General features: G+C 43.0%; 1 protein-coding gene across 1 annotated transcript in view; it reads right to left on the reverse strand.

Annotated features, from left to right (window-relative positions):
• Window positions 1–14856: 14856 nt before the first annotated feature.
• MOB3B (MOB kinase activator 3B) overlaps window positions 14857–25462 on the reverse strand; it is a 155565-nt gene continuing 144959 nt past the window's right edge. The window contains exon 4 of the mRNA XM_084834631.1: window positions 14857–19806. Within this exon, the coding sequence (XP_084690757.1) occupies window positions 19777–19806 (30 nt within the window). The 3' untranslated portion in view covers window positions 14857–19776. The remainder of the gene's footprint in view (window positions 19807–25462) is intronic.

A 25462-nucleotide genomic window follows, 5' to 3' on the forward strand; every position in this document is an offset into this window, starting at 1 on the left:
TGGCAAGAGCCCCCTGGAGTTGCTGCTCCTCTTCACCATTGCAACCTTCCAGTTCACCTGCCTCTCGCTCAGGCCCAGGCAACTACCTGCTTGTTCATTGGCTCTCTGCCTGTCAAGCAAGCAAGTGGTAGTGATGATGAGGAGGAGAAATAGCAGCTGGTGATGATGGCAGTGAGAAAGTAGACTCACTGAGGGAGGGGGGCCCACTGAGGATGTCTTGCCCAAGGACCCTCAAAAACCTAGAACCAGCACTGATTATTTACATAGCACGATTTATATGTAAAAGTACAACACACTGAGAAGTTTGCCATTTATGCCCTTGTCTGTGGTTCATGGAGAAGAAAGCAGCTGAGACACATAGTAAATAGGGGAGTCCTTCTGATTGGGAGCTATGTCAGGGCTAAAATGAACATGAGCAGGACTGGCCCTAGAGTAAATAGCGCCCTGGGCCCTGTAGTCAATTTTGCAGGACCACCCAGAGGATTTATGGGGCCCTGCAGAGGTGTGATATCCATCAAGAATGACATTGCTCAAAACCTTGATCTCTTGGCCACTGTGCTACAGTTTGCACAAGCCACAGTTCAAAAAGCCACATGCTGAGCAATGGCAGTGCACTATGCAACATGGCAGAAATATCAGAGATTTTATTTATAATATTTTTGGTTTTGTGGAAGTTCCTATCTTTTGGTAAGCATTCTTTATTTTAGAATATCTATTATTTTTATCTTTAAAAATAATAAAGAAAAGTTATAAAGAAGTGTCCAGCTACCGTCTTACAGGTCATGGCTTTATTATTTATATAGTGGTTATAGTGTTCACAGTATTTGAAGTGATAAGTGCTTGGTAATAGGGCTGTGAGGGCCGCGGTGGCTTAGTGGTTAAGACGCTGAACTGCAGACTGGAAGGTCGGCAGGTCAGCAGTTTGAGACCCGAGTGCCGCGTGACGGAGTGAGCTCCCGTCTTCAGTCCCAGCTCCTGCCAACCTAGCAGTTCGAAAGCAAGAAATTGCAAGTAGATAAATAGGTACCGCCTCGGCAGGAAAGGTAACAGCGTTCCGTGCACCTCGGTGTTCAGTCATGCCGGCCACATGACCATGGAAGCGTCTTCGGACAGCGCTGGCTCTTCGGCTTAGAAACGGGGATGAGCACCGCACCCTAGAGTCGGACACGACTGGTTGGGGACACCTTTACCTTTTTAATAGGGCTGTGCACCGCTTCGGCCCAAGGCCTGAACGCCGAGTCGAAGTGGGCTGCTTCGGGTCACTTTGTGCCCCTTCTGAGGCGAAGCGGAGGAGGCACGAAGTGACTGGAGCAGGTAGGGGCTCTCCAAAGTGCTTGGTGCGCTTCGGAGCTTCACTGCCCCCCGACATCTCCAGGTCCTTACCTGAGCCGCCATCGCTGTCCTTGCCATCGCCGTCCTCACTGCTGCCACTGTCCTCGCCACTGCCATCCTTGCCACCACCAACTGATGAGGCCTGGACGCGTATAGCAACTCTTACTGCAGGGAGTCACCATTTTTAAAATTGCAATCTCCAGGAAGTTCCAGGAGATTGCTATTTTAAAAATGTCTACTCCCTGCAGTAAGAGTCACCATGTGCATCCAGCCTCAGCAGTTGGTGGCGAGGACCGTGGCAGCGGCAGAGAAGGTGGCGGTGGCAAGGTAAGGGGGTTTGCACGGGGGCATTCGGGGGGGACTCAAAGCGGGGTTCGACATCTGAATCCCTCTTCGGGTTTGGGGCTGAGGCGGTCTGGGGCTCCCCCGACTCTGCCCGAGCTGAATCCGAAGCCACAAAGCTTCTGGATCGGGGATTCCCTGCACAGCCCTACTCAGTAGCATTGCCTCAAAGTAAGGCTGTGCTGTAGTGATTTTTACCTTACACAAATGACATCAAAGTGGCAGCTGAACGAGAAACATACTTTAAAGCTGATTGAGGGAATATCATTTTTGGAGTTAGTACCCAAACAACCTGTGGAACCTTGAAAGAAAGGTTACAGACACTTGCTTTTTGCTACCCTAGCTCGCTGAAGACAGTACATTAAAAAAACGCAGCCACTGAGCTCACCTTGGTGCCCCTCTCAGCTCACCTTGGTGCCTCCCCCAGCTCAGAGTCCTGGGCAACCATCCAGCTAGCCCATCTCTATGGCCAGCCCTGAACATCTGGGCCACCAGGTATCTCTGCCTCCTCCATATGTAAATGGGTGTCAGCCATTTTTGTTTACATGTAGCAGTTAGTAGCCATTTTACTACTGGTGTTTGTGTGTGTGCGCGCGCAAGGGGTGGGGTGGGGTGGAGACAAGAGATTTTAATGAGGCATAAGAGTAAGGAAGTTCTCCCTTTCAAAGCAGAACAGAAGAGCTAAGCACCCCGGCTGACAATCTGCCCAGCATGAAGAACAGAATGAGGGAATACAGACAACCAAATGGGAACTATAAGTATATGTATATAACCACTTGGTAGACAGTTTGTCTATTTTGTTCTGCCAAATGGTGATTAGAACCTTACCTCTCTCCTTCACTGGGTCTCTGATCTGGTGCAGGAGTGTGGTAAGATTTTCTTCATCACTTCATGGGACAATAGAGGCAACCAATGTACAGTGTGGTAAGTTATGACTTGCTAAATTGTAAATAGGCAGAGGATGCAGCATCATGACCAGGCCCGAGCCTGAGCCCATCATACTGGGGGGCCTTGATCCAGGGATCCCTGAATCAGCACCTCCAGAATCTGTACTCTCAGAGCTTGCACCGTGAAGGAACCTAACCCCTCTATGCCAGGGACCTCCCTAACAAGCCAAGGAGGATTCCTCAGAGAAAAGGAAGAGTACTAGGCTCCAAGCCAGAGACTTGTCCCTTTAAGGCAGTCCCTTATGACAGCCTTCCCCAATCTGGTCCCCTCCAGATGTGGACTGCAACTCCCATAATCTTCCAGCCACCATAGCTGAATTTCTTGCCTCTTGTTGTGGGAGTGGCTATGAGGACTGTCACGATGAGTGCCAGCACTTCCAAATTTACCACTACATCACTGCTTAAAGCCTTCCACTCCACCAGGAAGAGGCAGAACTATGGAGGTATAATCTGAATTTAGAGGTATAAAACACTTCAGTCAAGTCCTGGACATTGCAGGAGCAAGTTGCATGTTTGGAGTTGGTGTTGGTGCTGCAACTGTTGGCCTCACTTCCTCCATCGCACCCCGTGGGCTCCTTGTCAAGGTCATGACACAACACACTCATGTCCATTAACAGCTATGGTAAAGCCTTGGATTTCCCCATTGATTTCTATGGACCAGTCTGGTGGACATTTAAAAATGGCGCCTCCGATGAGTACCAGGAAATCATCTCTATAGAGAAGGCGACACCTCTCTTTTATTCCCCATAATTCTGGTACAGTTCACAAACAAAAGCTGCCACTCATTGGTAATACTTTCCTGCTACAACTAAGACACAGTTAACCAAAACAGGATAAAAAAAAACAAGTTTGCCCTTAACCTGCAACTCTATTAAAATTGACCCTCACAGATTAATAGTGCAATATGCCTACTCAGATGTAGGCACCATTGATTTCAATCGAACTTACTCCCAGGCAAGTGAGTATGGGATTACAGCCAATGATTAAAGTTTATGTTTGCATCCCTCTTATGTGGTGCATATGAGTGACAATTTAGGTACAGAAGTACAACGACTGAAAGACTGGGGTTTAGTCTGGTTTAAATTCAGGGGTGACTACAGCTGCTGCACAGTGTAATTGCTCAATACGCCAGGCTTACCTTTCTTTATAAAAACCTTATGTACAGCAGGGTGTATGATGATATGCTTTGTACTGCTCGCCGCCTCCTCTTTTTCTTCCTTCTCATCATTGATTGTAAAAGGTAATTTGGAATGCTCTAAATAAACATGATACGTTAGATGTAAAAATAAAATATTCTCAACTTTGCTGTGGTTAAAAGTCCAGAGACCAGCTATGAATTCGACCTCCAAACTGATATCAGATCTTTAAAACAATACTGTAAGATGGTAACTATAGAATACTTTTATCTGGTTAAGATGAAGATACCCCTAGGTAGCAAATGCAAGTCAAAATTGGCAAGCCTAATTGGTGGAAGAGAATGGTGGTGGTAGTGTTTATGTTATTTTATTTTTATTTATATCCTACTCTTATATAGCATCTAAGATGGCTAACATCAATAATAAAATTACAATAAAACAGTTTTTTTAAAAGTTTCATATTTGAAAAGCAAAAAAGAGAAAAACCTGCATAAATTAATTGCTTCCCACCTTTGAGCTTATGACAGAAGTTCTCCTACATGCAACTATCCACTTACCCCCATCTTTGAGACCCTATTCACACAGTCATTGAGCTATATGTGAGCCGTTTCCCTGTGGTGCTGCCCCACATGACCATAGTATGTGAATACTGCAGTCACATGTGTGGGACCAGTTGGACGTTTATTTCTTGCCTGATGGGCACCCTCCCTCTCAGTGGGAAGGTGATCACATGAGAAAGAACTACATAATCAATTCTACCTATGTGGTTGTCACACACACACACTCCACAGCCACATAGGGTGGAACCAAACACAGCGAGGACAGCACCATTGGGAAACAGCTCTTACAAAATGGAGTGTCTTATTTCCTATAGAATCTGGTCCCCAAAGCTCCTACACACTTATTTTCAATTTGTGTCTGATGGAGTTACATCCCTCCTTCCTCTTCTCTACTTTAGCCCTGGACAAACACTTCCAAATTTTGAAAAAATTCAAATTTTTGAAAAAAATTCAAAATACACAACCAGAATAAGAACTAATTGTATGCTAAATTGGCCAAATCCTCCTTTCACAACTTGAAATTTCTCAGTTCAGGGAGTTCAGTGTATAATTTTAAACCTACTGCAAAAACTTAACTGTAGACCATGAGCCAAGTTTGTATGGATTTAATAGTTCAGTGTTTTGTAACAATCAGGAACTGTGATACCGCTTTCTCCATGTCTGCCAGTATCGAAGGCAGAGTTGTATGATTTAAAGATACTATGGTCAATTAAGAAATTAATTGATTATAACTGCATAAATTTGCATATTAATAACCACACTTCTATTTAAATTATGAACACACACATCACATAGCAGGCACTAGATTAGACATGCACGGCCTCCTGTGAGAGAGAAGCGAACCAACTCTTCCATGATGGTGCCTGCCACTCACTATTTTGTAAGTTCTTGTACTAAAATAATTAACTTAAAAAAAATCTGCCTGAATAATCAGGAGCACTTTTAGTTTATTAAATGGGTTTAATTGATTAATTGCATTGATTAAGGTGGCACGTGCACACCTATTAGCGAAAAAACCTCATTGAACATAGTGGGACTTCTCGCAAACATGCAGATAATACCGCTGTATTTGGCTATATGTTGTTGGAGCCCTAATCTAAGGGCCATTTTATACTTGCCAATGGCTCCAACACAAGCACTACATGACCGCTGTGATTTATGTGATCTCAGTGGCTCATAAAAAGCTCTGCTGTGATCATGGATATTGCAGGGGTTATACAACCCTCAGAGAAGCCTCCCTGTGAGCGTGGCCCTGCTATGACCCTAATCGACCCAGGTACTCCCAAGGGAGAGCATGAAATGGGAAAGCATGAAATGTCCCTATGGCACAGAAGTAGGTGTCCTCAATCTTAATTATAAAAGGGAAGACTGAACCAGAAATAGAATCAATGAGCCATGTTTAGCACACAAAAATCCACTTGGCTTAACTTCACCATAGAAAAGCCGGCCAAGTAAGTTATTTATTACAGTGTCATTCATGGCCTGTCACGTAGCTGTGAACTGCCCAGAGAGCTCCAGTTATTGGGCAGTGTGGAAACGTAATTAATAAACAGTAGAAAATGCAAAACAACAACACATAAATAAAATAACGACTCCTGCCCCAAGGGGGTTACACTGTGGAAAAAAACTAAACCATTTAGCCTCAGCATCCTTGGCAGTTTTCCCTGTGAGACTTACTCCAAAGCCCAAATGTACAGGGCTGCAGCTTAGAATCACACCCAGGTCATTAACAAAACTTCTGCCATTGCAAAGCGATGCTCTTTCGTAGCAGGCATGTGACCTTTCCAGATAAAGTAAGGGGAGAATTGCATGGTGTGGACAAAGTGGTGGAGATAAAGAGTTTTTTCTCCCTCTATCATAATACTAGAAACATGGAAATCATGCAGTGAAATTGATTGCCAATAAGATTCTGAATAAAACAAACACAAGTAAATCTTTGTAAAACACATACTTAGGTTCTAGAGGTCGCTGTCACAAAATGTGACCCAATTAGACCAATTAATGGAGGATGGGTCTACCAGTGGCTACTAGTCATGATGGCTATATGGAACCTCTAGGTTTAGAGGTGGTATGCCACTGATTCCCAGTTGCTGGGAAGTGACAGCTAGGAAGGGCTACAGCAGACTTCCCAAGACTGGTGTCCTCAAGAAGTTTTGGACTGCAAGTCCCATAATTTCCAGCCAACATTGTCATGCTGGCTAGGAATCATGGGAGTTGCAATCCAACACATCTGTACCAGATTGAGGAAGTCTAGGCCATTGCCTTCAAATCCCGTTTGTGGGCTTCCCAGAGGCATCTGTGCGGCCACTGTGGGAAGGAGGGTGTTGGCCTAGTAGATGGGCCTTTGCTCTGATTCAGTAGGGCTGCGCTTGTGTTCTTAAAATTACCACAGACTGAGAGAAAACACAGATAATAGCTGTGGAAGAGGCAAAGGAAGAGAAGGTATCTGGTATCAGACACCTTCTGGGCATATGAAATTAGTTCCCAGTAGACTGGTATAAGAAATTAGAGGAGGCCTAAAATATTCAACGAGGAACATTGGAGGATTCTCAACAGAGGATAGCTGAAATACTGTAAATAAATAAATAAATAAACAAAAATAATAAAATAGGAAGTCCAGATAAATTCAAGATCCAGAGCGGTATGACTTAGTGATGGTTGCTTTTGGTGGTCACACCCATTTCCTTTTTTGCTATTGTTTGTGGCTTTGCAGGGTTCTGAAACATAACAACAGCAACAAAATAGGTTTCCAAGAGACCATACCTTTAGTGGCTCCTGTAAATATCAGTGAAGATAAAAACATAAACAGTAACGGATTCATAGGGGAAACTGTCCAACTTCTCAAGTCATTCTTCTGGGCGAGTCTCGCTGTTTTCTCCTGGAATCCTTCATGTCACATTCTGTGGTAGCTCACTATGACATCACCATGGCTTTTAGACCCAGAATGAACCAGTCAGAAAATGGAAGACTGGGCATTTGCACAGCTAATCCAGAACACATCTGCTATTTTCTCAAAAGAGTCTTTATGTTACAAATGGATCTGTTTTCCAAAATAACCTTGTGTGTGCACAGATTAAGTTTTTCAAGAGATTGTGTTAGCACCTATACATGCAAATGTTATGCAGAGACTGTAACACCTCCTGGATGGATATGAAAATCAAATCCTAGATTCTTCTTGGAACCTATTCACACATTCAGCTCTGGAAAAATTATCTGGAGGACCAATGTGAACATACAAATGTTCACGCGATCCCTTTAAAAAGCCAAGCTGTGAGTGCAAAATGCTACATCAGAAGGTATCCATAGTATGACCAGGTAAATGTTTTACCAATTAAAGTGTTCTCTAAAACAATTACCTTATATTAAAACATTTTAACATTCACCATTTTGAAACTATTTTAAGAACTATACGTACTTTATATCAATATATGCAAGCAAAGCAGTGTGGTGTCATGCTTAAAGTGTCATACTAGGGCTTGGTTCCAACATCTTCTAGGGGTTGGATCTAGCCCCCCTCCCCAATCTGTTCTGAGCACTTGGAGGAGATTTGGAGGGTGCGCTGGGGAGGGGAGCTGCAGGGGGGAGGAGAGGATACAAAACTCCATTCCACCAGCAGTATGCTTCAACTGGTGGGATGCTGCTGCTGGATCCAACCCAATGACTGGGGAGACCCAGTTTCAAGTTCCCAGTCTTGCTCACTGAGGATACCTTGGGCCAATCATTTTCTTTCAGCCTAACCTACATCACAGAACCAAACAGAGGTGAGGGAGAACTATGTATACTGCCCTGAGCTCCTTGGAAGAAGGGTGGGATAAAAATTTAATCAATAAATTGCTTTCCCACTTTCCCCAGCTTCAAGCAGAATGGCCTCTCTCAGTTGTGCTAATGCAGGGAAAATATCCCCCGCAGGGTTCATCACACACACAGCCCAATCCACCAGGAGCCATATGTTTGCCCAGCAAGTGACTCAATATCTCCTGATTTTGCTGCCTGCTGGTTATTACCGCTAAAACAATGTCATTGTTTTAGCATCTGCAGCAATGAGTGGTGGGCTGTATCGGCTTGGTCGATCACACAGAGGCCCTGTTTGCACAATCACCACAGCCCACCCCGGCGTGTGCTGGTGGCCATTTTGAATATTTAACCCCTAGCGCATGACATGGCAAACAGTATCAACTGAGGGTTGAATATTCAAAAAGGCCACCGGCACACATGCTGGAACCCACCATGGCTTAAATAAGCCACAGTGGGCTGCAGTGATTGTGCAAACCCAGTCGCTAATTTCAGTCGTTTGCTATTTTTATTGCACTCATCTTCACAATGACCCAGTAGGAGATGTCAATATTATCCATATTTTAAGGAGGAAAACTAGATGGGAAACAGTGGCTTTCCTAGGTCTGAGCAGTAACTGGATCCTTGTTCTCCAAATCCAGGTGCAATGTTACCTTCGCTGGAGCACACCAGCCTGATCATATCAAGGCTTCTAAAGGGTTGGGGGATGGAATACAAACTCGCATCCCAAGATAATGTATTTTCTTGCTTGGTATTTGCCACACATTAAATTGCAGCAGCAATAGTTTGATAGCTAATAACACAGGCAATAAAAGTGCTCCCTGGTGGATGTAATAAAAACTGCAATTCTGCTTTTAATTGATGTATAGAACTATGTGGATAACAAACATAATCAGGGCAGTGTTTCGGTGAATCGCCTTCCCACATAAAATCAGTTATGTGTGGCTATGTCCTTTTAGGTCTTATGTTTACAAAAGCAGCATAAAAAGTGGGGCAGTAATCCCCAGACACATTATCTATTTTCTATAGGATGTCACCAAGACTAAAGTCCCTTGAAATCTTGACTGAATGGTAAAAGTGGCTCCTTACGCAGCAGTGACCTGCTAACCCCTGGTGTAGAAAATGACCTGTCAGCCAGGACATCTCACCTCAGCAGTGAACTCACTTGGTGGCCTTAGGCAAGGCACTGTCTCTGCTTCAGCCCACCCCCTCCCCAAAATATATGAATAAGAATACTGGTCCACTTTGCAGGGTCGGTGTAAGGGTTATTGAGATAACATTTGAGTGTGCTCTGTAAGCACTCAAAGTGTTATTATTAGCACTGATGCTTTTTGGTTTTTGTTGCACCAAACAACTTGGGAAGGAACAGAGAGACTAACAGTGCAATCCTGAGCTCAGGAGCTTACTCTTAGGAAAGTATTATAGGATTGCAACCAAAGGTGCAATCCTATGCATGTTTAGACGTAAAAAAAGTCCTACAACTCCCAGCATTCCCAAGCCAGACATTTACAGCTGGGGCACACTGGGAGTTGTAGGGCTTTTTTCTGTCTAAACATACATAGGATTGCACCCTTAGTGTATAAGATACCTTGGTTTTGCTAACATGTTCTGGTCTCCCCATCCACACCCTTCTTCCAGGTAGTATTTGAGAAGGTGTCATTGCTCAAATCTACCTGAAAATCATTGCCTCAGACTTGGGATCCCTTCTTACAGTGACTGTCTGCTTCTTGTAATTTCTCACTGTTGAGGGAAAGGCTCATGGCTACTCTTCCTATTCCTACTACTATTACTTATTTCCAGAGCTAATCACTGAAATGGGTTCTGTGCCCTGGGAAAACCAAGGTGTAAATAAAGCCAATGAAGGAAGGCTATTGAAGAGAAGAAGAAGAAACAGGATGAGGAAACAGATGAATAAAAAGAAGAAAGTGTAGAAAATGAAGAAAGGGTAGGAAAGGAATGGGGAAGAAAATATTGAGTGAAAAACAAGGAAAAAAGAGGACTAAAGAGGGGAAGAAGGATTTGGGCAAAAAGGAAGGGCATACATGAACAAAAACATTTGAAAGGATGAGGGAGAGAATGGTGTAGAAGATGCATGGCGGGATTAGAATGGAAATGCTGAGAGAAGAATTGAAAGTAAGATGATGAAATGGTGAAAGAAAATGCAAAGGAGCAGAGGAAGAAAGAAAAAGCAGAAAGGAGAGAAGCACAGTGCATTTTGAAAAATTTGGCTGTGAAGGTTTGGCTTATTTTTCCTTTAGCAAATATCCACCTTTAAAAAAAATCATCCAAGCTGTATTTGAAACTCCCCTGGTTCTCTTCATTAAAAAAAAACCCATTACTTTTTAATGCAAAAGACAGTGTGTGGACAGATAGAAGAGAAAGATCTGCGTGTGTACACCCCCTCCCCAGAAGATGGAAGGTAGGACAGATATCACTCTAAAGCAGTCTTCCCCAACCTGGCACCCTCCAGATGTGTCAGACTACAACTCCCATCATCCACAGCCATGTTAGCTTGGAAACAATGGTTATTGTAGCCCAACACATCTGGAAGGCTGTTCTAAAATCTAAAGCAGAAACTAGTAATTTACATCCCTCCCACATCCCGAAATAATACCCAGTCCACCATCTGTCTGCCTGAAGCAGACCTATTCCTGAGTCTCTGGTCACCCCAGATACTCTCATTGCCTGGCAGCTGATACTAATGGATTCCAGCTGGGAAGAACAAGTGGACTATGGGACAGAAAGGAGAAAGCAGCCAGGCTCCTACCACTACCACATCTGTTTGTCTGCCTCAGCCTGAGAGTGGGATGGAAACCGAATATTGTAAGCCAATCTGCACCAAGTGCAGGGGGGCCTGAAGAAGCTGGCTGGCTGGGCTGGAAGGGTGTAGGAATCGAGGAAGTCACACAACTAATATCCCCCTTGCTTTCTTTGATCTGGAGCTGAAAAGGTTACTCATCACATGTCCTGCCCTCTATCTGTATCCTGCAATGCCACAAATGTTTTTTTTCTTTCCTTCCCTTTTCTTTCTACAGCTAAAGGAACATGGACAGACTTCAGGTTATCTGCTAATATCTTGCTGTACTTGAGTAGAGCTGTTCAGTACTTACATCTTACAGGAAGGCCTTCATATGTGGCAACGCAATCCTTTTCGATTGCACCGCGCCCATCTCTTGAACTTTCCTGCTTAGGGATGTGGACCAAGCTCTGAGGCGATCTCCTTGTGTACCACCAAGATGCAGACTTCATAGATGCGGAAGGAGGCGAAGGCACCAGCCACAAGGCAACACAAGCCTACAATGTACCACCAGCTGAATACACCAAATGTGACTCCCTTTAAAATGCAATAAACACCAACAGAGACCATGGCAATGACAGAGATGATCTGTATGCAAACAGGTAGATCACTTCCTTTCTCTTGCATAGCCAGGCTGATCTCAGTCTGTCCCAGCAATTTCTGTTGATGATTCTGGAAAGCATCTTACTTTTCCACAAAGACACCCAGGTCCTCCATCTATATTGTCAAACAAAAGATGAGGTTGCTCAATCAATCAGAAATTGACTATGATGGTGCATTGATAGTGCCTGCAATATATAATAGGACTTGCCTAAAAGGATTAAGGTTGTGTGGGCATCTTATCATGATTTCCAATTATGTGAAGTGGCTCATAATCCACCTACTTTTATCAAGCAACTTAAAATGCACAATGTAATCTTCATTTATTTGGGGTAAGATGCACATCACAACTTACCAAGGGGAATATGAGAAAAAAATCTCAGTTAAAACTGCAATAGGAGTTGAAACGGTGTTCATGATACTAGCAAAATTTTATCTGGGAAGGTCCATACTTCCAAAAGAAAAGCTTTTTGAAAATATATTTTATTTTATTTACAATATTTATATACCGCTCCTCATCAGAAGATTTCGGAGCAGTGAACAACATGATAAAAGAATAAAACAATGGTTAAAAGAGTTAAAACATTTTTTAAAAAAGACAAACCACAACAAAGTGGAGTTTAACAAATCACAGCTGGTCATGCAAGGAAGGCCTCTTGAAAGAACATCTTCAAGAGGCGCCAGAAGGAACACAATGTTGGTGCCTGCCTGACCTCTAAAGGTAGGGAATTCCACAGGAAGGGGGCCACCACACTGAAGGCTCTTTTCCTGGTGGACTCCAACCGGGCCATGGGTCCACGTGGAACCACCAGGAACATGCCCTCTGATGACCTCAGTGACCAGGCAGGTTGGTAAGGAAGGAGGTGCTTTCTCAGGTATCCTGGTCCCAAGTTGTTTAGGGCTTTGTACACTAGTACTAATACCTCAAACCTGGCCCTGTAGCAAATAGGCGGCCAGTGCAGCTCCCTCAGCAGAGGAGTTACACGCTGAAAAGGGGCAGCTCCCGACAACAGCTGAGCTGCTGCATTCTGCACTAGCTCCAGCTTCCAGACCAGCCTTAAGGGCAGCCCCACATAGAGTGCATTGCAGTAATCCAGTCTTGAGGTTACTAATACCTGTACCACCGTGGTCAAGCTATCCCTGTCCAGGAGAGGCGATAGCTGGTGAACCAGCCAAAGCTGGTAAAAGGCACTCTGAGCCGCTGCAACCACTTGGGCCTCCAGCGATAATGATGGGTCTAGGAGTACTCCCAGACTATGGGCCTGATCTTTCAGAGGGAGTGCAGAGGACTTGCACAACCTCTCCTGATTCAGATGTCACAGGGAGATAGAGCTGCGTGTCATCAGCATACTGATGGCATTTAGCTCCAAATCCCCTAATGACCACTCCCAGCGGCTTCATATAGATGTTAAACAACACTGGGGACAAGATGGTACCCTGAAGCACCCCATAGCTCAATTGCCAAGGGGCCAAGGAATAGTCACCCAATGTTACTCTCTGAAATTGGCCCCGTAGGTAGGACCGGAACCACTGTAGCACCGTGCCTCCAATACCCATCCCACGGAGTCGATCCAGGAGGATACCATGGTCGATGGTATCAAAAGCCGATGAGAGATCAAGCAGAATTAACAGGGTTGCACTCCCTGTCCCTCTCTTGATAAAGGTCATCCATCAGGGCAACCAATGATTCAGTCCCATAACCAGAACGAAACCCAGACTGAAATGCGTCTAGATAATCAGTATCCTCCAAGAGTGCCTGCAGATGGTCCGCCACGACCCTCTCAAGTACCTTCCCTAGAAAAGGGGTATTTGCGACTGGGCGGTGGTTGTCTAATACCGTTGGGTCCAGAGTGGGCTTCTTCAGGAGTGGCCACACTACTGCCTCCTTAAGGTCAGCAGGGACCACCCCTTCCCATAGGGAAGCATTTATCACTCCCTGGACCCACCCTCGGCTAGCTTTTATTAGCCAGGATGGACAGGGATCAAGAAGGCATGTGGTCGGTCGCATTATTGCAAGCATCTTGTCCACATCATCAGGCCGTAACAAATGGAACTGATCCCACAAAATCGGGCAGATGGTGTCATCAGACACCTCGACTGGAACTGCACTAACAACAGCATCAAGGTCGCTGCAGAGACAAGCGATTTTGTCCTCAAAGTGCGGTGCAAAAAGGTCACAGCGGGTCCTCGACGGGGCCAGGGCCCCATTTACTGGGGAAGATGTTAACAACTGCCGGACCACCCAGAAGAGCTCTGCTGGACGGCTACTTGAGGATGCAATGGAGGCAGCAAAATAAACCTTCTTTGCTGCCCGTACAGCCATGCAATAGGCACAATTATGCATTCTAGAGCGTGCTTGGTCATCTTCACTTCGAGTCTTGTGCCATTTGTGCTCTAGCCAACGTCCAGCCTGTTTCATTGACTGCAGCTCCCCAGTATACCAGGGAGCAGAATGGGCTCCACAGCACCGGAGAGGGCACTCAGGTATTATACCAAGTATTGAGAGTTTCTTCCTCAGTATAGGATGGTTCTAGGGCAAGGTTGGGCAACTTGTGGGCCTGCAGAGGTTTTGTCCTACAACCCCCATCATCATCTCTCCAATGGTGATGGATGGTGGGAGTTGTAGGCCAAAATATCTGGAGGGCTGCAAGTTGCCCATCCCTGTTCTAGGGGTTTCCATTGCTGGTGTGGAAACTCTCCACACAAGGATCATATAACTAGTCAGGTTAGATGTTACTTCAGGAAAGTGAGAGAACACACAGCAGCAGCTTACCATGGAGGTAAAGCCATTTGTAGATGGGACCAGATTTAGAATTCTGGGCACGTTCTAGGGCATGCTTCACTCACATGGGATGCCTGTTGGCCCTAGTCTAGCTGTCACCCTCCCCACACTGAGTACACAGCCTAGAATACATCCATCACTTTCTTGCTGCATAGTATTGCAGAAGCAGGTCAGCAATGGTGGACGAACTGTTTTCAGACTGCTTCTGCAACACTGCTGATCTTCTGTCTGAGGAACCCCAGAACTTCTTGGAACACAGTTTGAAAATACTGCATCAGATGACGAGGCTGATCACCTTACAGCATAAATTAAGCTAAATTGATTTTTTTTTAAATTGCTATGGCCCACTGATGTTCTTGAAAGCTGTAAGTTGAGCCAACTTCATTGTGTCACTCCAGAAAGGGAAATTCAACCCCGCCTCCTCTTTTATTGGATGCCCATTTGTTATTTAAAATGGGATTTTCTACAAAGTAGGTGCAGGATACCTATGGGGTTATGCTTTTTTTATATATACATTTCAGTTACTTAAAAACATGAATTGGGATCGATGCAACATTAGACATTTTTTACCCTTTTGTAAAAGTCATTTTATTTCATTGACAGCGTTGGTGTCATCATACAATTGAACTCTTAACTTAATCACACACAGAACTAAAATATCCTATGAATGCATCGGCTTTCGCATTGCTGAAGCCCCTATGGATAGAAGTTGATTGGTGGTACAGAAAAAAACACAATGGAATCTAACCAATCACTTGTTGAAAACAAACATTTAGCCTAGATGCTTGAAAATAATCCACAGTCTTTGTCTAAATTAGTGCAGGGAAACGCCCCCATATACCATCACAGACCAGGTAAGAAGCCTAACTGTGTTCCTTGGAAAACTGTTCCATACAAAACTATATCCATTTCAAAATAGGAACACCTGAACAACAGAAGAAGAAACAACCTATCTAACAGTTTCTAATACCTAGTTTTGTTGGGCTAATTTGTGAAAGGGAATTAGGAATAAGGAAGATCTATCTATCTATATACTGTATGTATGATGGACTAAATTTCTAATGTCCAAGTTTAATGAACTGTTGATATTTCAGACCAGCCATTGTTTATTCAAAACTTAGGAAAGAACAGGAGAAATAGCTCATAACTTACTTTTGACATAACACTTTCCCTCTCCCTTCAATATTTTCATGGTACGAGCACTAAAACGCAGTAGAAAGTTTGCTTGGTGTGTGTATAATCAACATTATGCATTTCTAAAATGCCATGTGTGATCATTTAAGTTTGCATTTCTTAAGTTTAAGAAGTTTGCATTTGAGCACTACATCCAGCCCATATGTACTCAACTTTCACTGTCCATTAAATATATGCTCTTAAAGCTAAGGCTATTATCAAGATTTACCACTAGGCAAGCTGTGAAAGAGTCAAAGTTAGTGGTAGTGTTACGTTCTATAGCAGGGGTAGGCAACTTTGGGGAGACTGGGAACCATTTTTGCCCCCTCCCCTCCTGAGGGCTATATTCTTGCTACCGTTGGGCTACTGAATTTGGTGGCAGCAAAAAATCCAAGGTTTGCCACTGAAATTCAGTGGCAAACCACTATGGAGCAGTAAATAGGTCACATGTAGCTTGTTCTGGACCTAAATTTGACCTATTTAATGCTTTGTAGCGGTAAACCACCTTTTTTTTGCCACCACAAATTTCAGCAGTGCGGCAGCAGAGGCTGCATGGGGTGGGGGAATCAGGATCCTCATGCGGCCCACACGTTGCCTACTCATTCTATAGGACTATTATCTGGGAACACAGGGCCAGTTTAGCCCTCTCAGATTAGGTTTAAGAGTTTTATCTTGTATCTGTGGGGCATTCACAGTTGAGAAAATCAACACAGCTCTCAGCCATTTTTAAAGGTTTGGACTCTCATCTAAACAAATTGCTTTTGAAAAGTTCAGCTTCCAGTTTCATACATGTGATCACATTCTCCACCTCTCTAAAGCAAGGAGAGCAATAGCAAATTACATTTTCCTGAGTAAGGGTTTAGAATTTGGTCACTGCATGCAATAAAGAGAAGTGCTACACTGATCCACCGGCTACTGGATGATAATACATCACGAAACTGTATTAAGGCTATCTCAGTGTTCTTCCAAAAATCGTACATAAAGTGGTTCTGATCAACCCTGCCAGGTTCCCACTGTTAAGTTCTCTGAGATAACACGTTAAAATAAATGTTCCAGGTTAAGACAAGAAACAGAAGATACAAAGTGTCCAGTTCTCAAAGCACAGTAAGCTTAAATGTGGGATCAGCTAGCAAGGTGCTTTGAGGACTGGGTTGTGTGTTGAGGAAATGGGAATATCCAAAACCTTGCTGCATAGTGGAAATTCTATCAGGTTGCTTTGCTCCTAGGCCTAGGTTTGTAAATTCTTGAAATGGCAAAAAGTTTAATCAGTAAAGTATTAAAAGAACTAGAAATAGCAGTCTTTATATTTTTGATACAGACCAAGAGGCTGTGCATAGACATACATGGTTTGAGCAGTGGGAGCAGTGTGGAAGCACACTCACCACGTTTGGTTTAGATGTATAATGTACTCGTCAGATGTATAATGTACTCGTCAGGACGGTGCTCAGGGAAAAACTGGTTCTACCAGTTTGGAGCAGAAAGCAGCAGTACATAACACTGATTGGTTCACCCTTGTGATCACAAATGCAGTCCCCCCCCGCCCCCTCCCGCCATACCTGTAGCTGTTTCTCAGGGGTTTTTGTTTTGTTTTTTAAATCATTTGATTTTTTTGGTCTTTCTTGAATAATATGATACCAAATGTACTTTTAAAGAAAGAAATGCACAAGGAGGGCTTTAAACAAAAAAAAGATGGACAGTCTGCCTGTAGCAATGGGCAAAAGGCAAAACCAAGCCTTACAACTGCATATGATTCAGAGGTTAACTCTCAGAAGCATAGGGCCAAAAATAATAATGCATTGATGCCTGATTTTTAGGTATGTCAGTACACATCCTAAATCGATTTACTGAAATGTACCTTAGAAGAGATGTTTCATTTCTGCACATATCAAACTTTTCAGTTTTACATAAACATTTGCATTGATCTTCTGACTCAAAATTATACAGATGCATGTTAGCTTTAAAAGTTGGTATTGAAACTGTATGGGAACAAGAATATATACATATCAAAAATAACTTCTTCCAAATTCCCAACATCTTTCAATTTATATTATGATGTAAGGTTAATACATGCTATCTATTGCATCTATATGTTAAATTTCTACCTCCTGTCAGATTAGTTTCCTAATACCAATTTTCAGAAATAACTGACTGAATAGGGGCAGCTAGAATTACTAGTTGGTATGTGTCTGGCAAATAAACTCCAAATTTATATGATGAAAGACTAGATTAAATTCCCCGGAAGGCACACAACATACGATATTATTCTCGTTATTTTCTAAATTGTGTTTTAAAACTGCATCAGTAAATAGTGGTTAATAGACTTAGCCATGGATATGCCCCTTGGCTGTTGGCTGAAGTCATCAGTCTTAATTTCACTGGATAAGACTGGCTGAGAAATCATCTATTTACTAAGCACTGGTAGGAGAGCACTTTAATCAGACACTTAAAAAATGGAACATTTCTAACATCATCTTCACCTTAAGCATAAATCTTCCAACCTTAACACAGAATTTGTCTTTCAAATCAAGAGAAGATCAGTAATGAGGAAAAGCAAAAAGAATAACAAGACCTGTACATATCCACACGTGCAACTTACCAACAAGAGATCTGTTGCACATACAGAGTGCACTGATTATAAACAAGCCCTGGGACAGATTGGTTGTTCTCAAGTTAATGCTGCCTAAAAGCCATCTTAGTTTTATACCTTCCTCACACAAAGCTCTGGATTTACAACATTATACCCAATATCACAATCAGGCCAATCACCAATTTCCTGGTAAGTGAAGTAAATGTAAGTAAGAAAACAAACATTCTTGTAAAAAAAAAAAAAGTTCAGGCACAGTGGTATTTCAAAGCATTTACCGACAAACCTTGTGTCATAGAAAGAAAGTCTAGAAAGCTGCATAGGTATGATCACAACAGAGGATATCATCACATAGTATAGATATTAGTGGCTTTTCCTGAATCGTTATAAATACAGCTTGGGTCTGCCCATGTGTTAGCTAAACCTCTGAAAATGCCCTGCAAAGCACTGTAGTTTCAATAACCACAGTTTATCTGAGTGGGTGCTTCTAGTGTCAATTGGAATTCTTTATGCCTCATATCTGTCTGTGCCCATCACCCATATATTTTGACTTTGACTCCCATCAGCCCCAGCCAGCATGGTCAGTAGTCAGGGATTATGGGAGTTGTAGTCCAAAACATCTAGAGGGCACTCGGTTGCCTATTCCTATCCTAACCAGTCTACCTTTCTTTTCATAATATACTCTGTTTCTGTGTACACACACATACATGCACACACTTGTGTGCAGGGTACCTCTTCTTCCAGATTCTGAAACACATTATTTGGGTGACACAGCAGAGCATTCTCTGCTGCCTTTCTCCAGCCACTTCCATAGCTATTCCCTTACATGAGAAGGAATACCACTTTTTTATACTGCATGCATATAAAAAACAGGTTTGGCATTTTGTCTCTTTGTGTGGGCCAGCCTTGCTAGAACCTACTGCCAGGGAAAATGATAAAGAAAGCACCACATTTTTATCTGGGCTCTTAAGACATTGGGGATCATTGGTCTTGCTTCTGAGATCTGAGTTAATAGCCTATTGCGTTTTCAAACCTGGACAGCCATAACACAGGCAAAGGAGAAGTTTGCACGCAGAGGGAAATGTTTTGAAAGCCACCACCCAGGTAAACAGACATGCTGGTGTTAAATGGAAAAGCAGCTTGCCTGTTCCACTGGGTGACTGGCTTCTTCCCCGCCCACGTTGGGGATAACTAGGATGGTAGTCTAAGATATTTATCTTATTTTCTAGTTGCTGTGCATTTCTTTTAGGCAAAGAACAAGCTGACAATTTAGAGGCATGGAAAGGGTAGAAACTCTACTGAGGGCTTTATCACAGACTGTACCTGCACAACAACGCTCCGCTTAGCAACTTTTCTTTTAACGATAAGGTTAGTTTCGAAAGCACACCCACAACCAAAACTGCAGCGAAGCTTTAAGAGCAGGAAGGTGGATGGAACCGATTTGTAGTCTGATGAACTCCTCCTCCAATCATTCAGGGAATATGGAAAAAGAACTACTCCTTCCTTTCTTTCCATGTAATCTGCATCATTCGAAGGAGGTACCTAGCAGCATTTTTAGGGTTAAGAGCATACATGACGGTGGGAAGTGTCTGTGAAAGCAATAATCTTCTGCCACCGATGTTCCTACTTTTAAAGAATCAACTAGGCAGGTTTTGCCTGCGAGGGCTGGTGTATCCTCTAGTTCTTCAGTTCGCAGGAAATTGCATTTTTTGTTCATTCAGTTGCAGCTCTTCAGTGACACATCCTGGCTGTCATCTCTTTCTGTAAAAAAGGAGGGAATTCAAAGTCAAAGGTCACTTGTTTAACATGCCACAAATCTGGGTACATTTCTGACTTTGACACCAGGATCTACAGCAACATTGACTCTGTGCAACTCTACATAACATTTCCTGTTTGTCTAATTCTCTGTCACCTTCCAAGGCAATATCCAGAACTGGTAATTAGCCTACTATCCTTTATCATCCTGACAACTTTAATGGGTTATTCATAACCTAACCTTCCGCATCCTACCAAAAATAGTTAAAATTACCTGCACAGCTATCAGGCAAAAGCATTTCAAGCTGATATAATGAGATTCTTAATATACCATTATGCTCTTATCAGACATTCGTTTTCCATCAGGGAGTGCCAGTCACTAGGGATCATGCGTTGCTGTAAAACATCTCATTTTATGGGATATCCCATAAATACATAAATAAATATCACCCACAAAATTATGGTGTGATCTTGTGCAAACTTTTAGAACTTTGCAGTTTGCACTACCCCTTTTAGAACTTAGCTTCTAGCTGAAATGTAACTAAGCCCCTAATGAGTGAATTTAGGGACTTGGTTGTAACTGGTTATTCTCCAGCCCAGGCTGGAAAGGCAGAGCCATTTCCGGATTGGCACATATGCTCTTCATTTGGTTCTTAGAGGGCTTACAACACTAGGCTACACACTTATGTATGTATGCACATATGTATTTGTATCCCACTTTTCTACTAAGAAAAATGGTACCCAAGGCATGTTTCAATCATAAATAAAACTTGATTAAAACAATAATAAAACAAATGCATTAAAACACAATTTAAAACACAACAATAAGAGAATAAAGCAACATCCCACATAACAGTCCCGCTTACATGCAAAAGGCCAGCTTGAATAAACAGGTCTCTTTGCCTGTCAGCGGAAGGACAACAGAGAGGGAATGAACCTAGCCTCTCTCAGCTGGGAGTTCCACAGCCTAGGAGCGGCCTCTGAGAAGCCCGCTATGCTGAACATAACCCACCAGCAGCTCAATAAACCTCTATTTGTTGCTTGCACTGGACTACAACAACAGAGGGGTTTGTCAAGCATCCCTGAGGCCACAATTCATGGTTCTTTGGTTCTATTTGACTTGGTGGGTCAAAAGTTGTGCAGGGCTCATATATGGTGTCTTAGGACGATAGGGAATCAAAACCAGTGCTTTTATATTGTATGATATCAATGCATGCATATGAAATCACACATAAAACCGTTGTTCTTACACTATTTACATATATGGCCCTGACTTCTTTGCGTATGTCCTGGCTAATATTAGAGAAAACTAATAATGAGACACCATGCTTCCCATCAAGTCATTTGTAGTATCATTTGTTTTACACCAAGAAATGTATGACTCCTACTATAAAGGGGTCTGTATGTTATGGATCATTTCTCTATGAACTATGTGAATTAGCCTTTGCTAGCTGGCTTGCTTTTTATGGAGTTAGGAGACTACATCCCACCTACATCTAAAGCTGCCTTCCCCAACCTGGTTTGGACCACAACTCCCAGAATTCCAGACCATTAGCCATGAAGTCTGGGGCTGATGGGAATTGTAGTCCAAAACATCTGGAGGGTGCCAGGTTGGGGAAGGTGCAAAGGTGGGTAGAATTGCCCCACTGGCTAATTTCTGGTGCACAACCTAGCACCTATGGGGCTTCCTGTAACGAAAGCTGGATTCCATAAGCTTGGTCTGATCCAGAAAGGTGCTGCTTATGCGCTCTGACAACAGTGCACACTCAGAATCACCTAAAAGACAAGAAGTGTGAATTTTATTTGAGCTGCCTTCCCCAACCACCTAGTATCTTTCCCTTATTGGTTGCGTTTTTCTTTTTTATTGGTTGTCTCTTTCTTTTTTCCTCTTCTTCTTTTAATCTTTTTCTATTTAGCTTTCAAGCCCTTAGGCAGAGCCCTTTTAACTATTTGGACAACACCATTTTTTCTTGATAACTAATGCATGTTGTTGTTATATTATACATAGTGCTATATTAGCAACAACAATTATGACTCAAGTGGGAATTGACCAAATGTGGAATTTCTGGCAGAATGGCAGGATACAATGAACAGAAGCTGACTTTCCTAATAATACATTGACCAAATGGTTCAAACATTGGCTCCTGTTCCATCTGCATTTTGATTTACAACCACTGAGTGGCGCCAAACCTATTGCTGTTGCCATTACGCAAGGGACAGGAAACTGGATGTTACTGTTTTTTCAACAGCATGGTCTTTCCAAAGAGAGGGGAATTACAAGTGGTTCTTTGCCTACAGAGCTGGGGCTGGTTCCTTGTTTCCTATTTGATTCAAAACTGCAAATGCAGCTTGAACTAAGACCTGGGATTTAAATACATCCGCACCTCAAAACAGTCTTTGGGCTGCCCCCAAATCTTACTGCGAGATCACAAGAAGATGTTCGCCAATGAACTTCTATCTTAGATGCCTAGTTCTAATGCCAATTTGTGTACAATATGCTCTCAAGTGGCTTCCCCTTCCCCCTGGATAAATAAGGAACACCTGAACAGCCTGCACCCCAAAAGAGCATCTGGACTGATCCAAATCCTATCTCCAGACCATCAGGAGATAAGTTGCCTGTATGCCACCGCTGGATCCAAAAGTGTGTTTGTGCTCAACATATTCCTAACCGGCTTACCCCAACCCTCATTACTGGAATACATATACGAAAAAGACACTTGGGTTTTATACAGTGCTGGATTTGGGTTACATGAAACGTTCGTATTAAGATATAAAGGTTCTGGAACTCTGGACTTGTAAGAGTTCAAGGAATCTCACCCTTGGATGCAAACTCACTAGGAGGCCATGCCAGTGAGGAAGAGAATGACCCAGATAGCAAAAGTGATGCCTATAGAAGAGCACCCTCTCTACCTTTCTTAACCATGAAATGACTTCATTTCTGGGTAGGTAGGTTAAGCCCATTTTAACCTGTTTTATTGTGTGAGCTGCCCTGAGAACTTTTTGTTATAGGGCAGCATATAAAATAAAACAAAGGTATGTAAAACAAAGAAATGTTCCATACGGACTTTCATCTCAACATCACCGCCAGCCCCCAGGAAAACATCTGAATAGAAAGGGGAGTAAAAAGAGAGAATGCAATAAGATGACTCATCATTCTAAGCAAGACACTGGCCTACATGGACCAAATGGCAAGGTTGTGTGGGCTTGTCAATGTCTGCAATTTCAACACAGAAGCAGATTCCTCCCCCCCCCGGCTTCCCGCCCTTGTTTAAACCATTCAGAGCCCATAAAGGCCAAACAAGAAAGGCATTCGTGTCTTGGCCACAAACACAAAGCTGTTTGCTACATGGGAAACAAACACACACACACAGACCCAGAATTTCAAACTCTAGCACTGCAGAATTGCAATTCTATATTTAGACACCCATTTGTTATGAAAGCAACGTGGACTGGCAGCAAATGTTGGAACAGCAAAGCAACCTGTATACAGTTTTCCAGCATGCAGAGAAAAGAACAGCTGCCTTACTGAACTGCCATACAGAAATCCTAAATGTGCCACTTTCAATTATATGTTTGTTGGAAACTGAACTGACAGTTCTCTTAGATCTAAACTAAACTTTAAATCTAAACTTTTTAGAATTGAGGTTTAAATACAGAAACAATGATCTCAATGTGAATTCCCATGCACATCTCCCCCACTGACTGGAAGGTCCAGCTCCCACAAAAAATAAAAATAAAAATGTTTTGTTGGGAAAGTGTTAACTAGTAACACATGCAGAGGGTGGTGTTGCCACTCCCTTTGGTTGTGTGCAATTATCTATAATAATACTTTGCATATATATACTGCCTTTCCTAAGTGCTCAAAGCACTCTGCATACATTACATGTCAATTCAGGTAGGCTGATATTGGTAGCCCCATATTACGGTATGGGGTTTTGCTCGTATTCATATTACAGAGTCAATTTTTGGCTGAGCTGAGATTTGAGCTGGTAACCTTCCAGCTTGCAGCTCATCCTTTTTAACCATTATGCTACATAAGATTAGTGTTTCTGAGCAAGATTATGTTCTTCTCTTCGTATATCCATGCTCCTATCAGCATTCTTCATATCTTTTTTTCCACTTGGTTTTTATTTTAGCAATAAAATGATTATGTGAAATATCTTTGATGTGGAAATTATTTAGCAGCACCTCTAAAACAATCAAGTTGCACATTCCTATAATTAACACTGAAAGGCAGAATGTACCGATCACTGTACAACAACAAAAAAGGTGACAGTCAAAATGATCACAATCTCACTTTGGAATCTTTTGCAAGAGACATGGAGGTGCCCCTGAAAAAGATTTCCAAAACATGTTGGGCTCAATAAATGTATTTCTGAACGATCAGAAATGTCCTTCCTGTTTTCCCCTGGACTTGGAAACTGTAGTGAATTCATCTGCCATTGCCAAATGGAACGAATGTACGTATTTGGCTCCTATCAAATAAAGTGAGGGGCTACAAAGAAGAGGTCTTTTCAGTGGTGGCATCCTGGTTGTGGAATAAGCTCCTCAGAGAGGTACATCTGGTGCCTACGCTGTGGTCTTTTCGGTGCCAGTTGACGACCTTCTTATTTTCCCAAGTATTTTAGTCTTTCAGTTTCTGTTGTTTTTAAATATTGTTGTTGTGTTCTAAAATCTTTACACTGCTGCTGGTTTTGACTTTGGTTTTATACCGTAGTTTTAAACTTTTAAAAGTTTTATATTATGTTCTGTACAGTTTTTGTCGTGAACCACACTGAGAGCTTTGGCTATCGGGCAGTAAAGAAATCTAAAGAAATAAAAGTACCAAGCCCTTTCCAAATATTCACTCCACGCAACCCACAATTGCATGGAGAAGGTGAGAGCAGGGTCATGCCTGTCTGCCGCCCCCGTGCACTGGGTGGGAGGGGGGTAGTCTGCAGGTAGGAGCCTCCTGTATGTGTGTAGGCTTCCCCCATGACTGGGAGCCTGATAGTGCTGCATTTCTATTAATGGTAAGAACCTATCAGTGTATGGCAGGCTCCCCTTTACAGAAGTTTCCCCAATGTGTGGATGTCAGAGGGTAGGTCCAGCAGGGTGCATGACCAGCGGGGGCTCTGAGTGCGGCCTCCTCTCCTCTTCCCTTCCACGCTATTGTTAACTGCATGACATGAACACCTGAAAAGACCTTCAGGTAATGCAAAATGTGATTGTTGTGTAATGGTTTGTTTTTAGTTATACGTTTCGGGCACAATCCTGTGCATGCCTAGACAGAAAAAGAGTCCTACAACTCCCAGCATTCCCCAGCCAGGGAGGTCAGCCCTGGCCAGCCCAGGCATCCCCAATCTGGCCCCAGTGATAACGCTGGGCCTGTTTGCTACTTCTCCCATCACCTGCTGCTATCTGGTTGGTCTTTTGGGGGGGCCCTTGACCTCAACTAAGGATTGCACTCTTAGTGCTGTAATGGCTCAAAGTAATGGAAGCTTCTCACACAGCCCATTCTGAAACAAGTTTGTTTGTTTGTTTGTTTACTGGTGCTGAAAGATACAGGGCGGGTCCTCAGCATGAGCTCTTTCCCTATCACCCTTATACTTCAGCACTGAGAGTAGGATGTTATACCCACCAAAAATGGAACCCCATGGAGAGTTCACCCCACCTCCCAATA

This window comes from Heloderma suspectum, chromosome 2, assembly GCF_057233095.1.
Source record: "Heloderma suspectum isolate Gila_16-S chromosome 2, 16-S_ref, whole genome shotgun sequence".
Classification (NCBI taxonomy): Eukaryota; Metazoa; Chordata; class Lepidosauria; order Squamata; family Helodermatidae; genus Heloderma; species Heloderma suspectum.